This window comes from Sturnus vulgaris, chromosome 1, assembly GCF_052056855.1.
Source record: "Sturnus vulgaris isolate bStuVul1 chromosome 1, bStuVul1.hap1, whole genome shotgun sequence".
NCBI classification, from domain to species: domain Eukaryota; kingdom Metazoa; phylum Chordata; class Aves; order Passeriformes; family Sturnidae; genus Sturnus; species Sturnus vulgaris.
This window is the reverse complement of record NC_142243.1, coordinates 18,091,972-18,105,989: the sequence shown is the minus strand read 5'-3', so window position 1 is coordinate 18,105,989 and position 14,018 is coordinate 18,091,972. Positions and strand designations below refer to the sequence as shown.

General features: G+C 35.7%; 1 protein-coding gene across 2 annotated transcripts in view; it reads left to right on the top strand.

Moving 5' to 3' along the window:
- SPAG6 (sperm associated antigen 6) overlaps positions 1 to 13,624 on the top strand; it is a 33,363-nt gene extending 19,739 nt beyond the window's left edge. For both annotated transcript variants that reach the window (XM_014882150.2, XM_088160590.1), the window contains 7 exons: positions 1,431 to 1,636; positions 2,492 to 2,665; positions 4,259 to 4,411; positions 6,743 to 6,934; positions 8,094 to 8,210; positions 10,889 to 11,034; positions 13,229 to 13,624. In XM_014882150.2, the coding sequence (XP_014737636.1) occupies positions 1,431 to 1,636; positions 2,492 to 2,665; positions 4,259 to 4,411; positions 6,743 to 6,934; positions 8,094 to 8,210; positions 10,889 to 11,034; positions 13,229 to 13,295 (1,055 nt within the window). In that variant the 3' untranslated portion in view covers positions 13,296 to 13,624. The remainder of the gene's footprint in view (positions 1 to 1,430; positions 1,637 to 2,491; positions 2,666 to 4,258; positions 4,412 to 6,742; positions 6,935 to 8,093; positions 8,211 to 10,888; positions 11,035 to 13,228) is intronic.
- The last annotated feature ends 394 nt before the right edge of the window (positions 13,625 to 14,018 follow it).

Sequence of the window (14,018 nt, the reverse complement as noted above, 5' to 3'; positions counted from 1 at the left end):
GCTAATTTCAGGGCATTGTTTAAAAATTACTGCATGATTTATTTTTTTATGTAATATTTATATTTATATACTCTAGCCAACTAAGCTGATTTCAGGGTATTGTTTAAAAATTACTGCATGATTTATTTTTTTATGTAATATTTATATTTTCTTTAAAATATTGTATCATAAAATAACATACAGTGTAAATATTTGACTTATCACATGTATTGCAGTGTGTGGCTATAACTCACTAATTGAAAACCAATCTGGTCTGGAACATTATTTGGATATTAACAATGTAATGATGACATGACTTACAGATTTCATGAAAAACTATATTAGTCTATGTATATTTAATGAAGTATGCTGTATTTTTCTTAGTATGAAAATCTCTTTATGGATGGACTATAAATCAAAAGCTAAGTTAGTCTTGAAATACAACAGCCATATGTTGCCATGGTACTGTAAGTCAAGATAAATGTTAAAGATAATAATGGATATGCATAATAAGGTGTAGCAAAACTGAATGAAGAACCTAATAGATTATTGAATCCCCTATGGTTTTTACCACTTTTTCAACACTATTTTAAAATAGCACAGCTTGGTTATATTATAAATTTTGCTTCTGATATCCACTAATTCTCATTTTAGGACTGTGATTAATGCTGCATACACAGAGAGAGCTAATGAATTTCTAATAGTGTAATTTTTGTCCATGTCAGCTAATCACACGCTCAGATTTTTTTTTTGTTGTTTTTTGTTTAAGGTGCAGTTAGTTAAGGACATTGTGCTAATCTCAGACACACAATATCACTGATGATATTTCTCATTTGTCTAATTGTTTGTGATAACATTTTCTTGTCATTAAAGTATAAATTCTGTCTCATCCCATATATGGTAGCAAAGACTAGTTTTGATCAGCAAGTTCCATTTTTGCCATCTTATATGTAAGATAAATCTTTTCTGAATTTTTTTTGTATTTTTGTTTTTGGCATTTGATCTATGCTAATATCTGCTTATCATTTAAAGAGGGTAAAATGCTCTCTAATTAGCTGGTTGATAAAATTTTGGTACTTTGGCTTTCTGTGTTGTTGTTAGCCATGCATAAAATGCTTTCCTATTGATCAGTGTAGAATAGCCAGGATTTAAACAGCTGACATCTGCTTACTTTAAAAAAAGAAAAAGAAAACAGAATAACAAACCATTTCAGCCTAATCTACCTCAAATGTGTGCATGTAAATGGGGGTCCATCTATTGACCTGCATTCTTTTCAGTTGTGGATTGGTCCACACGGTTTATGAAACCAGGAGGGCTGATTTGAAATGCAGATGTCGAGACAGTGAACTACACCCTCCCCTTTTTCCTTTGCTGTATCTGTCAGGGTGAAAAATGGCTTGCACAAGGGTCAGTCACCCATACTCACTTAATTACTTTCCTTGGACCTACAGAACTGTCACAAGCTGTGGTGGATGCAGGCGCTGTTCCTCTTTTAGTGCTCTGTATCCAGGAGCCAGAAATTGCTTTGAAAAGGATTGCTGCCTCAACTCTCAGTGATATTTCAAAGCATTCTCCAGAGTTAGCACAGACAGTAGTGGATGCAGGAGCTATCGCTCACTTAGCTCAGATGATCCTGAACCCTGATGCTAAACTGAAGGTACATTTAATTTTTTTTTTTAATCTCCATTATACCAATCATTACTTGAGATTGAATCAAAGACACGGATGTGCATATTTATTTAGAAGCTCTTGGTTTGGGTATTACAAAATGTAACCATGTAGTTAGTGACAAAGAGTTCTGAACATATTTACAAATTTAGCTGCTGGATATAAACTGCAGCTCTGTGAGGAACAGCTAAACTAATCCTTAAAGTGAGTACTATGGGGTTTTTTTAGAAATATATAGTATATGAAGAATGCAACAGATACTTTTAATAGATAAAATTTGCACATTTCAGTTACAAAGAAGGTTTTGCATACTAAAGATTATATGATAAGGCAGTTAATAGTGAACTTATTGTATTTTAGAATGTACTATCTGATGTGAATAGCTGTTGTCAAAGGTTAAATCACTAGCATTTAATTGACAAAAATATTGTTTCTTATTATAAATTTTCTATCTAACTCTACCAAACAGAAGACAACATAAAATGCCACAAAAATTTCTTAATATAAATCTGACAGATCCAATTTCTGTAAATAAAAATACTTTCTACAGATTTTGATAAATTTTAGATTACGGTTTTAAATGGTGTATATATATATTTTTTTTTTTTAATGCATACAAGCTTGAATGGGATAAAACAAAAGCAAAACTTTTATTCAGGAACCAGTGAATGTTCTGTGCCATTATATTTGTGCATGAATTGACTCAGTGAATTGTAAAATAGCTGTAATTGTTTTCCCTATCTTGCTTTGTTTTCCTTGATGCAATAGATTTTTTTGTGCAGGGGTAGTGTGTGCTGTGGGATGTTTGTATACTATTGATTTTATAACAATTTTTATTTACTAGCGTCAGGTGCTGTCAGCTCTAAGCCAAATAGCAAAGCATTCAGTGGATCTTGCAGAGTTGATGGTTGAAGCAGAAATTTTCCCAGTTGTGCTCACATGCCTGAAGGACTCAGATGAATATGTCAAGAAAAATGGTGCAACTTTAATTAGAGAGATAGCAAAGCACACGCCTGAGGTAAAACCTTGAAAATGCAAATACAAGGTCATATCATTAGATTTTACACTTTAAATAAAATACAGGATTATTCTGTCATTTGCTTTTCGAAAGGGAGGGCAAATAGCTGTTTGGCATGTTCATTGGAAAATATGGAAATGCTTGCTGATATTATGAGATGTGTATTGAATATGAATTGGGTTAGGAAACTGGGAATCATAAAATGTATACCTAGCTACTTCATTCTGTGAGATATCAGCACAGAGAGGGAGTTCTTGGCTGACAGTACTGTCAGTCCTAGATATTAAAAATATTATGAGAAAAGCCTCACAGAAGTCATGATACCAGCTAATAAATTGCAAGATCATCCTTTAACAATAATAGATGATGTGTGTCTTTCAAAAAATCTTCAGGGGTGCTTGGATCACATTTTAATTATTCTTCTAGTGACAGTGAAGGTCAAAAATTTTCTTATGTATTATTAACCTGATGGTAACTTGAGTTTGTAATTTGAGTTTGAGCATTTACAGTGTTTTTGCCCATAGGAGCATGGGGATGTTTGGCAAAGTCAATACAAAATAAATAGGAAAACCATATAATTATAACTAAGTTAATCTGCCAGACCACAGAGATAATTAAAAGGCTCTAAATATGATTTTGGAATGAAATGTAAGCCATGTATTTGTGCAACACACTAATGCTGAGCGTAGTAATTTCAAAATCACGATACTAACTTAACAACTGAGAAGTATTTAAACATGAATGTTGTGCAGTTTCATCAGCCTGCCAGTCTTTAAGCTGGTGATAAAAGTTTACAGTCTCTGGGATATACCTAAAAGCATGGAAAAAAGAATAATAATAATAAATAATTTTAATTTCTATGCATGATTGATAAAATAGATATTCTGCTGCTGTCCCTCAAGTGATGTGAGATACCTTTGGTAGAAACCCATGTTGCACAGCTTGATTATCATTTATAAGCAAGGATATGTAATTTGGCATTCTGGGGCAGACTCACCCATCAAGTGTGTTCCCTGGACACTTCCCTTAGAGCATGCTAACATGGCAGAATGATGCAGCCCAAGTCGGCTCTGCACATCCAGAACAGTTGTCCTTGGCTTCATGCCTTGGCATGCTTGAGGATCCACAAAGGATTTTATGCCACAGAGATAATTTAGAATGCAGGTGAGAGGAGGAATGGGCCTTTCCCTCTGTCACTGCACTGACTGTAGGATGTTAGTTTGGGAATGAGGGGGCACTAGGATGAAGCAGTATCTGGCTCAGTAGGTGCATCTTCAAGATCAGTCATGTGATAGACTGTCATTTGCACATTTCTCTGGTGTGTGAGGGTGGAGTTGAGAATATATAATTCCATGCTATACAGCATCAAAGATTCAGAACCCTTATTTCCTTGCAGTAAAGTCAATCAAACACAGTAGCAAATTAGCCTCACTCCTGAAAACTTGATGCTGCACTTAGTTCCCAGCAGTCTGTATGATACATCACTCTTATTCCAGCTTTATTTTGTAAAACAGGAGCAATACATTAAAAGGCTTCTCTGATGTGGTTCTTTCTGCCTGTTGATACTTCACAGTCTTGTGTTTATCTTTTCAGCTCTCACAGTTTATAGTAAATTCAGGTGGAGTTGCTGCAGTGATTGATTGTATTGGCAGCTGCAAAGGGACTGTCAGACTGCCTGGCATCATGACACTTGGTTATGTGGCGGCTCATTCGGAGAACCTGTCAATGGCAGTGATTGTCTCCAAGGTCAGCTATCACTTTGTTCTCTTCCTGTAGTTCTTCAGCAGTATTCTTAGGTACAGATACAAATTAGCATAGGCAGAGAATGTATTTTGTGACAGGATTATATACTTGCTTTCGATGAATGCACTTTCTCCTAGTATTGCTGCTTTCTATGACTGAAATTATATGGTGACCTGATAAAAGGATGTCTTTATGGTGTTGAACCTTTTACAAAGCATCCTGGATTAGTTGGTATTACAGTGCATGCTTTTTCTGTGTTGCAATTGCATCAGTACAAAAAATGTCACTGAATTTCTGCTTCCTCTTAAAATGTATATTTGTGACTGCATCAAAACCTTCTTTGAAACAACTATGTTTAATGGCATAATGGTTCTTCGTTGTACTAGCATGATTCTGCTAGTACTAATAGAGTATTTTGCAACAGCTATCTTCAGACTTGAAAAGACCTCAGTTTCTAATGTAGTGTAGTTTGATTCAGTTGTGCAAGTGACATTTCAAGTGAGTAAAGCCATACATTTTCTGGTTTAAATACATTCTTCTGGGCAATAATATAGAAGAGGGAGAATTTGCAACGTTTGCAATAGGTGAAATTAGTGCCTGGCTTTGTAGTCTGATGTGAATAATACTAACTAGTGACAGAAGGAAAGAAACAATTTCACTAACATTTTTGACCCATTTTCACACTATGTCAGTCATTTAAAACATATCTGTGAGTGGAGCAACAAAACAATACAAACAAAGGAACAGAAATGTCTTCTAGTAGAAATGCAAGTTGAAAAATGGAAGTTGCTTATGTATATACTATATACAACATAGTACAGTATGCAGGGAAAGTAGGAATGATCAAAAAAATGCTCTTCTGTATTTTAAAACGAATGAAATAGATGCTTTTTTATTGACGTGTCTGGAGACCCTTCTTCTCTGGATGTGTGTGTCTTTCCACTTGCAGGGATGCCTAGAGGAAATATGCTCCTGCTGTTGAGTGCTTGACATTAAGTGGGATGAAACCAGGATTAAGTTCTGGAGGAAGCCCCTAAATTAGAATGATTCCTATCTTAACTAAATGGAACTGCTGTGAGAGCTGTTGTAGGGATCTGGGCAAACTTTGATGAAATTAAATATGTTAATGAATGATCTAGAAAAGAAATAATAATAAACCTGAATAAACCCAAAACCCATTTAAGAAAAACTGCTTCAGGGGAAATTAAGCTTGTGGAGTGGTACATAGCGCTGAGGCCAGGGATTGGTAAACTGGAACCATTTGAAAGAAATGCACTGTGGCAATAACCATATGCAGTTAGACACTGATGATGTTGTGATGTAAAATGATAGTTCCATTCCATGGTACTCTAACCTGGAAAGGATGAATTTTGAACAATGATTTTTGGGGTCATACTAGACAAACACTTCATTCTGGTCTTCTGCTGTAATGCAGTGGCAAAACCCCACACAATGTAGTCCTTTGTGGTATGAAAGAGTAGAAGATGAAGTATTATTGGAAAAGAGAAGTTAGTCTATTTGTTGTAGTAATATCTATAGCTTCACTGTCTGTCTTTGAAAAGTATCTTGGGGATAAAACCCAAAATAACAAAGCAGAAAACTGTGCAGAAAAGAGTAAAGAAGGATTCATGTGATGGAGAGAAAGGTTTTTGGGATAGAGGTTTAGTAGCCTTCCCTTACCTAAATTAGCATTAAATGTTTCCTGTTGGAGTGCTTTGGCATAAAATACCAACTGCTAAGTAGTTGTGGAGAAAGTGTAACGACTCTGAACCAGAGCAACTTTAGTAACAGCTGGATGTGAGATCTCCATCTCTTGATGTCTGCAAATCAAGAGTTGAAACCCTTCTTGAAGTGATTGGGTGAGTCAAATATGAACTACTGAACTCAAGAAGAGGTTGATAAGTTGAAATTTAGTGCTGTGGATAGTAAAAAAGAAAGACTCAGTGACTGAGCCCTTCTAGTCTTAAACTGATTTCATAGAATCATAAGCACTCAGATTCTTTTATTTTCAGTCTGAGGAAAACTGCCACATTTACTCAGTACAGCCTGAATGATATTGTGTATTCTTCTAACACCTTAAATTTTCTTGTTTGTTCAAACTGCTTTCTGATTTAGAACATTGAATCTGTTTCTTTTTAACTATATTTATTAAGATTTATTAAAAATTCTTGCAAATCATGGTGCTATAAAAGTATGACACCACTAGCATGCATTCTCTCGCAGCTTTTTAAAAGAGTGTAATTAGAGAAACATTTTCTAACTATCTGTATCTGTTTCACATTGCCATTCCCTGGTCTACATTTGTAAAGGTTGTGCTTTTGATTAATGCTACAGGGAATATCACCACTGTGTGACTGCTTGATAGAAGAACATGAAGATCATATTAAGGCAGCAGCTGCTTGGGCCTTGGGACAGATTGGGAGACATACTGCTGAGCATGCACGTCATGTTGCAGTAGCAAACGTGCTGCCCACACTGCTCGATATCTTTGTGGACACACGCAGCTCAGAAGATCTTAAAATGAAAGCAAGTAGATTTGTAGTGTGGTATAGTAATTGTAATCAAGAGGTTTAAGTGCTTAAAAACTACTAAATTATATGTGTTTTTATTGATGCTTACTGAGCTTTCCTGGGTGCAGAGTGTCTGAAGGCTGTGTCATTTATTAGGGGACTGGCTGCATATGCTGTATACCAAATCATATGCTACAGCCACCACAGTCTAATCTCTTTATTTTTTTCCCAGTTTAGATCAGAGGTGCATAGACCCATAAATGCTGTAATTTCTTGTGACTCATTTCTAATTATCCACTTCTTTTTTTTTGCAAGTATAAGCTCTTGCAGAAAATATTATAGTCCTTGTAATAATTTTGTCTACATTTTTATTATTATAATAAAACTGTAGCAGCTAATCAAGGCTCTGCTCTTTAAAACATGCAACTGCCCATGTTTAAGGCCTTTCCTTGTGTGGGAGCTAGTAGAGTTGCAGTTTAGTAAAGTGTGTTTCTGTGTAACAGTAATAGTGTAATAGGACAGGATATGATCTCCCATGTTGCACTATGCTTCTGTACATTCCACTGAAATACCACATTCCAGATCTGTAAAGTAACTTCTATACAGTAATTTCCAGTGGTCCAAATATATTGAAGCCAAATTGGCTGTACCTGTAATCCTGCCCAGGAAGGTCACTACTGCTTGTATCTGTCAACATTGAGTTTGTTTTCAGAAATATGCACCAATGCACAATTGTTTCACTCTCTCTTTTCCCCCCTGCCTGGACAGTACTGCACTTTGCTATCCCAGACCAGCAGCCTCTCCTAGTAAGCCACTTCTAAAATATAATCTTTTAAAACGTGTTTTGATTTAACTTTCTTATTATATTAGAGTACTTCAATTTACCTAAAGGGTCTACTCCAGCTTTCATTATAGTCAAAGGAAAATTGCCATTACTTTGACCATAGATAACATAATGATAATATGATGCACTGTAGGTTTTGAGGTTTAATAAATCTAAGTAGAGAACTGATTCTTCATTAAGTGACCTGATAGATATCATAGTTTCTATTCAGAAATTGTTCATTGAAAATTTTGATCAATTTTCTTTTTTGATCAGACTTCAGTGATATATATGAATTCTTGTTGTTTTCATTGATATCTTACTAGAGAAAGTTTATTTTGCATTTCGACAGACTAAGAAAGCCTTAAAGAACATTCTTCAGAGATGCACATATCTTCCAGCACTTGAACCACTGCTTCATGAGGCCCCTCACAATATTATGAAGCATGTTATTGGGCAGTTTAGTAAGGTAAGAAAAGGCTCTGCTTGGTGAGTAATATGTTCATTGCTAATTGTTTCCCATTTAGCAAGGAAGCTATCTTTCCAAAGAAGTCTCTAAAGGTGTCGTTTCCTCAGGATCTTCAAGCATGCCTTTCAAATGCAGTTTGGATCCTGTACAGCTGGATACTGTTTCATTTGGAATCTACCATAATTCATCCTAAGATTGGGAAAACAGTTTCTTATAAGCAAGGTGTTTTTTTCTTCCTTGCCTCTTGAGATTAAGTGGAATATTAACTCGCGTGCAAATATTTTTACTGAGCCAATGTATCACATAAATCCCTTTCACATCTGTTTTAGATAAACTACAAGCTGTCTTTACAGGAGTGACTTAAGTCAGATATTTTACAATAATATAAAGACTTCACTCCTTTTATCCTGATTAATTTTCAGTCTAAAATAAGTGTAAAAATTCCAAATCTTTTCTCATGGCTCTCAAAATTTAGAAAGTTATTTGTTAAAAACATTGTTGATTTGAAAGCAGCATGTAAAAGTGATACAATTTATTAAAAATATTTTAAATTTGTAAGTAATTGCTAACTAACTGAGAGACTTGGAGTGTCTCTCAGCTCGTGTTGGGAATCCTGTTTGACGATAGACTATGATTTGTGCAATACTCTGCAGTGTAACCTGTTAGCAGGGTATACCAAGCTCTGTTGATGGGATGTTCTTTCTGGAAATGGCCAAGTAAAACACTCTTGATACTCAGTTCTGATTATGACAGATCTGGAAGCACTGCTGTTGGTAGTGCAGATTCCTGATTATGTTGCCACACTTTAATTTGTCCTGTCTTCTTGCTAAGGCTGTTCAAACACTGGAGATTTGCATAGAATCCACTCCTTTTTGCTTCTCCATTCTGGCTGGAGCTATTAATGAGCATAGCAATTGGTTATCCAGTGTATATTTGAATATTGCTTGCTATTGAAATGGTTTTGTGCCCTTCATATCAGCTGATATTTTGTTTTGTTTCATTTTTCTTCTTTGCCTATACATTATTAAACTGTACTTGTCTGGCATTTGCTCTTCTGAAGTATACTCTTTAAGTTGTCTGTAGTAAAAGCATTTTTCTCTCCTGTACCATAGCTTGGGAATTTCCTATTCTTAGAGCTGTGGTCTGTTACTTCTTTGGGCTTATTTATGGCACAATAAAAGCCTTATTTCCAAGCTGTGCTTCAAAATGGGGTGCTATTTGTTTTTCATGCTGGACTGTGCATTTTAGTGTTAGTGTTTTCAGGGTTTGTGCAATTCTGTGCTGTCTCAGGTTGGACTGGGGGAAGAGTCTCTCTCTCTTTAGGACCCCTTCCAAGAGAGTTTTCTGCTGTTTTATCCAGCCTGGAAGTCACAGTGTGGAGGAGGAAGGCAGGGAAAGGGCCATATCCTGTCTCCTTGCTAGTTCCTCCTTGGCAGTTCTTGATGTGGGAGATATGTGAAAACAGACGTCTGTTCAGTTCCCACAACGAAAAAATCACAGTTGTTCCTGACACTTGAGTTGAACATATAATAGACTGTATAACTCTGTGCTCTCCTGCTTTTTCTTTACCTGTATGTTGATTTTGTACAGCCTAGAGGAACCACAGAAATGAAGGTTGTTTGCATGTATGCATGGAAGAAATCTTGTTCTTTTTCTTCATCCTTTTTTGAGGCTCTTGTTTTACACTGAAATTTTACACAGTCAAATTTATGGCTTAATGTCTGACCAGTGTGGAAGCTTACAAAATGCTTTTGCCCTCTTCATCTGTAACTCTCAGAGTTGGTTTTAAACGCATCTGGTTTTGCTGTAGATGCAGCTGACATCTTGCATTATCTTTCTGTCTTTTTCTCTCTCTATTTTTTTTTTTTTTAATAATATTGCAGCCCTATGGGCCTATGGACTACATGCTGTCATTCTTCCTCGCCTGGCCCAGCCCCCACCTCCCTCCCTTCATTCCTCCCTCCCTGCCGTCCTCTGGACAGAGCTGCGTATTGGCATCACTCAGGGAGCACAGAATGTTATTGTCTGATCATTTCTGCTTCTCATCCCCTTTGGCTGCAGAAACTTCACGTTTTTGCTTTGTGTGTGTTTGTAAAAGGCTTCCATGGCTACACAGTGTGTTAAAGGATTTTAATATCTAGGAATTTAATAGTAGCGTGTAATGCTTCAAGGCTGTATTGTTCACTTGCAACAATTCTCAGCATTGTTTTCATGCACTAATCTATACTAGATCATTATAATGATATAAAATTCAGCTCTACAATTAAACTGTGGGAATTGACATAAAAGACCTGAATAACTTGGTTTAAGTGGAACAGATGCTGTTGTTATTCCATGTTAGTGTTCTGTTTTTATTATCTATTTATTCTCCACAATATTATTGTCTCTGTAGGAATAATTCAAGAAATATTATTTATGTAAGGATAAATATTAAATTCATTATTTTTATATGTTATGTATTAAAGTATGATAAATTATATTGTAATCATAAAGGGCTGGTTTATGGTTTTTATCCCTATACAACTGGGTGTTATAATACAGTAGTCATTACAGATGTTGTTTCTCTGATTTTCCAATTTATATGTCCTCTGAATTAAAAACAAATAAGCAATATTTAAGCCTAGTGATATACAGATTAATTAAAAATAAAATTTTTAAATGTGCTATTCCGTGTGTAGGTGTTACCACATGACAGTAAAGCACGTCGTCTCTTCGTAACAAGTGGTGGACTTAAAAAGGTTCAAGAAATAAAAGCAGAACCTGGGTCACTTCTTCAGGAATATATCAACACTATTAACAATTGCTATCCAGAGGAAATAGTAAGGTAGGGATAATGAAATTTAAAAAATTCATACTTCTAACACTGTTAGATGTTTTTCATAGGAACAACACAAAGGAAGGATTTAAAATAGTAATTTAACTCCTATGTGAATTTTGGTTTTAATAAAACCAAAGTGTAACTTTTGGTTAATTGACCCAGCAGTAACACAACCTCTGGATGCATACATTAGAACGCTTTCTCTTTTTGTATTTGGAATTAAATTTCTTTGTCTGTCAACAAAGCCCAAATAACCAAGTTCTTGCAGGAAAGTGTGATGAAAAGTCAGTCCTGCACTGCCCACATGAACTCTGAGTCTTCAATACAACTATTCATATTTATGAATGTCTGTGGGAAATTTATTTTGGAAACTTATTTGTGCATTACTTAGTCTCCAAAATGCAGGTATTGGTGAATCTTTGGTTACATGTTTGACTTTCCTAGTAGTGTGTGTCTGAATTAGTGTATTCAGAGACTCCTTTGAAACATCCTCTGATGTACAGAGGGTCCAGAGGCTCTCCTGCACAGTTGATCTGCCCACAGCTGCCCTTCCTCCCTGAGCCTCATCACGAGGCTTAAGTGTTATATAAAAGGACCATACACCAGCTGTCTGCACCAAGTTGAACTTTGCCCTTAATGAATACAGAAACACTATTAAATAGCTTACAGTCAAAATGTCACCATCCTAAATTGTAATAATGAGAGAAATGCCCTCCTAGATTCTAGATATCCATTTACCACTCCTTCACTCCATCAACACATCAGAAGGATGTTGTACTCATGTACTCCCTCTACAGGCTCTGAAAATCTGCATCATCAATTTTAATTATAGCAGCAGAGTTCTTCAGCTAATAGTAGCTAGAAACTAAGTCTCACAAAATGAAGCCCTGCTTGTCTCCACAAAGAAAAGCCAGTGGCTGTCAAATGGGTAAAAGCTAAGTCATAAAGAAATCTTAGTCTGCAGCTAGTACTTCAGCAGGAAAGAGGAATTTGTTTATGCTTTTCTGGATATTAATAATGTTTCTTTGTTATAGCTATTTTTTCCCCCCTCTAAATGAAAAAGGTTTACTCATCTACCCTGGGATGTAATAAAGAAAAAGCACCCTTCAAGCATCTCCTGCTTGCCTGTCTGTGCTACTGCCTGATGTTGGTTCTGCTGCCTGGGGCACAGCAGCTGTGATAGAAGCCAGCTCTGGGTTTGTCCTGGAGACTTGTTATTTTAGGCTGTTTGCAGACTGAATACAGTAATGCATTGGAAAGTTAGCTTTACAAATCACAGAAGTAATATGAGGTTAAAAAAGAGTTAAATTATGCAGAAATTATCCAGAAAAATGAAAATTAACAAGGTAAATAGACTTTCTTTAAGGGAAAGCATTGGGGATTTTTTTTTTTTTTTTAGTATATTTTAGGTCTACATTACATGGAGGTATGTTCCTCTCTCTCTTTATAGTTGAAGCTTTCAGGGCTCAGAGGTGGCAATTCACATGCCTGCAAAACCAGAAATATACTGAGTTGTATGTTTTTAGAATAATACAGTGTTAAATTTCAGATACTCTTAACCTGGAAAACAAGAACTAAATGCAGCTTTGATGCTTGCATACTGGATGCATGTAGTTGGTCCATTGTGGAAAACCAGTTGAATGACAGCAGGACCATAATGGCACCATAGAGTCCTACTCTAATGAAAACCTACTGGATAATGTCCATCCTTGAGAGGCATTAGAGAGAGAAGGCTACTGTGACAATTTTTTTAGTCCCAGGACCAGTGTCCCTCTCATGGATGTAGACTTCATGTGAGTTTCAGAGTGTGTGCTTATGTCTGACAAACAGCAGCAGACAGTTCTGTGTAAACTCGTGCTTTTTTATTAAAGGCCATAATCTCAAAAGAAGCCAACACCTACACTTCTTAGTAAAGACAATGCTTATGGCAGCTGAAGCTGAACCTATCTAAAATGTAGCCACTTACCTACATGCTCTAAAAGAGGCTAACTTATATTTTTAAAAACTTAACTTCTAAGTATAAATGATAATGTAAGTTGAAAAGCAGGTTGATAAAACATTGTAGAGGAGTAACTGTAGAATTCCTTGACCAGTGTTTAATTCTAGAATTTCTTCCTGATTAGTAGAAATATGCATAGTTTCATTATTTTGCATAGAACATGCCTTGTAGTCTCACACAAACAAAATGTTTCTCTTTCAGGTATTATTCCCCTGGATATTCTGAGATACTTCTGGAAAGGGTGGAAAATTACCAACCAGTTTTATAAACTTCAGTGTTTTATTAGAGCTGCATTTCACATTTATGCCTTTATGACTGTAATACAAATACAGCTGTTGAAAACCTTGCTTGATTTTCAAATCTCCTATTCTTTGAACTACTGAAAAAGCTCAGCAATTCTATTAAGCTATATTTTGTTCTTTATAAACTTGTTTGTTGCTAAGTTTTTGTTCCTTTTTTTTTCTTTAATGTTACTACCAGATATTTCCACATATCTGAATGGAATTTCATGCAGAGGTGATGATTTATCACAGAAACTTTTTTAGAATCAGTAATTTCCTTTTCCTTCCACAATAAAGGTTTGTTATCTCATTCAAATTTTAGCCTTCTCAGTACTATTACCATTTCCCCCTTTTGCCTTTGCATATTGTTTAAAGCTTCTTAAGCTGGATGAGGGGAAAAAAGCTGGCTTCTGTGCTTTTTGTAATTATGGAATTCTTTCTGCACTGAGATATCTCCTACTGCTGCCTTTGAGGAAGTAAAGTGTTGTGGTTTTTACATCTCCAAACATGTTAGTAGCAGCTAAATAAAGAAATAATCATATCTGAAGATGATACACGGGCAGAATTCTGCATGATATGATAGTGAGGTGATTCTGGACTGGTAGATAATACATCTCCTGCAAAAGTCCTCCTAATTAAGGCAGGATTTGCTGTGGAGGAAAGGAGCAATACACTGTTTGTCCTGTGCATTATTGTTCTCTTGAGAAGGA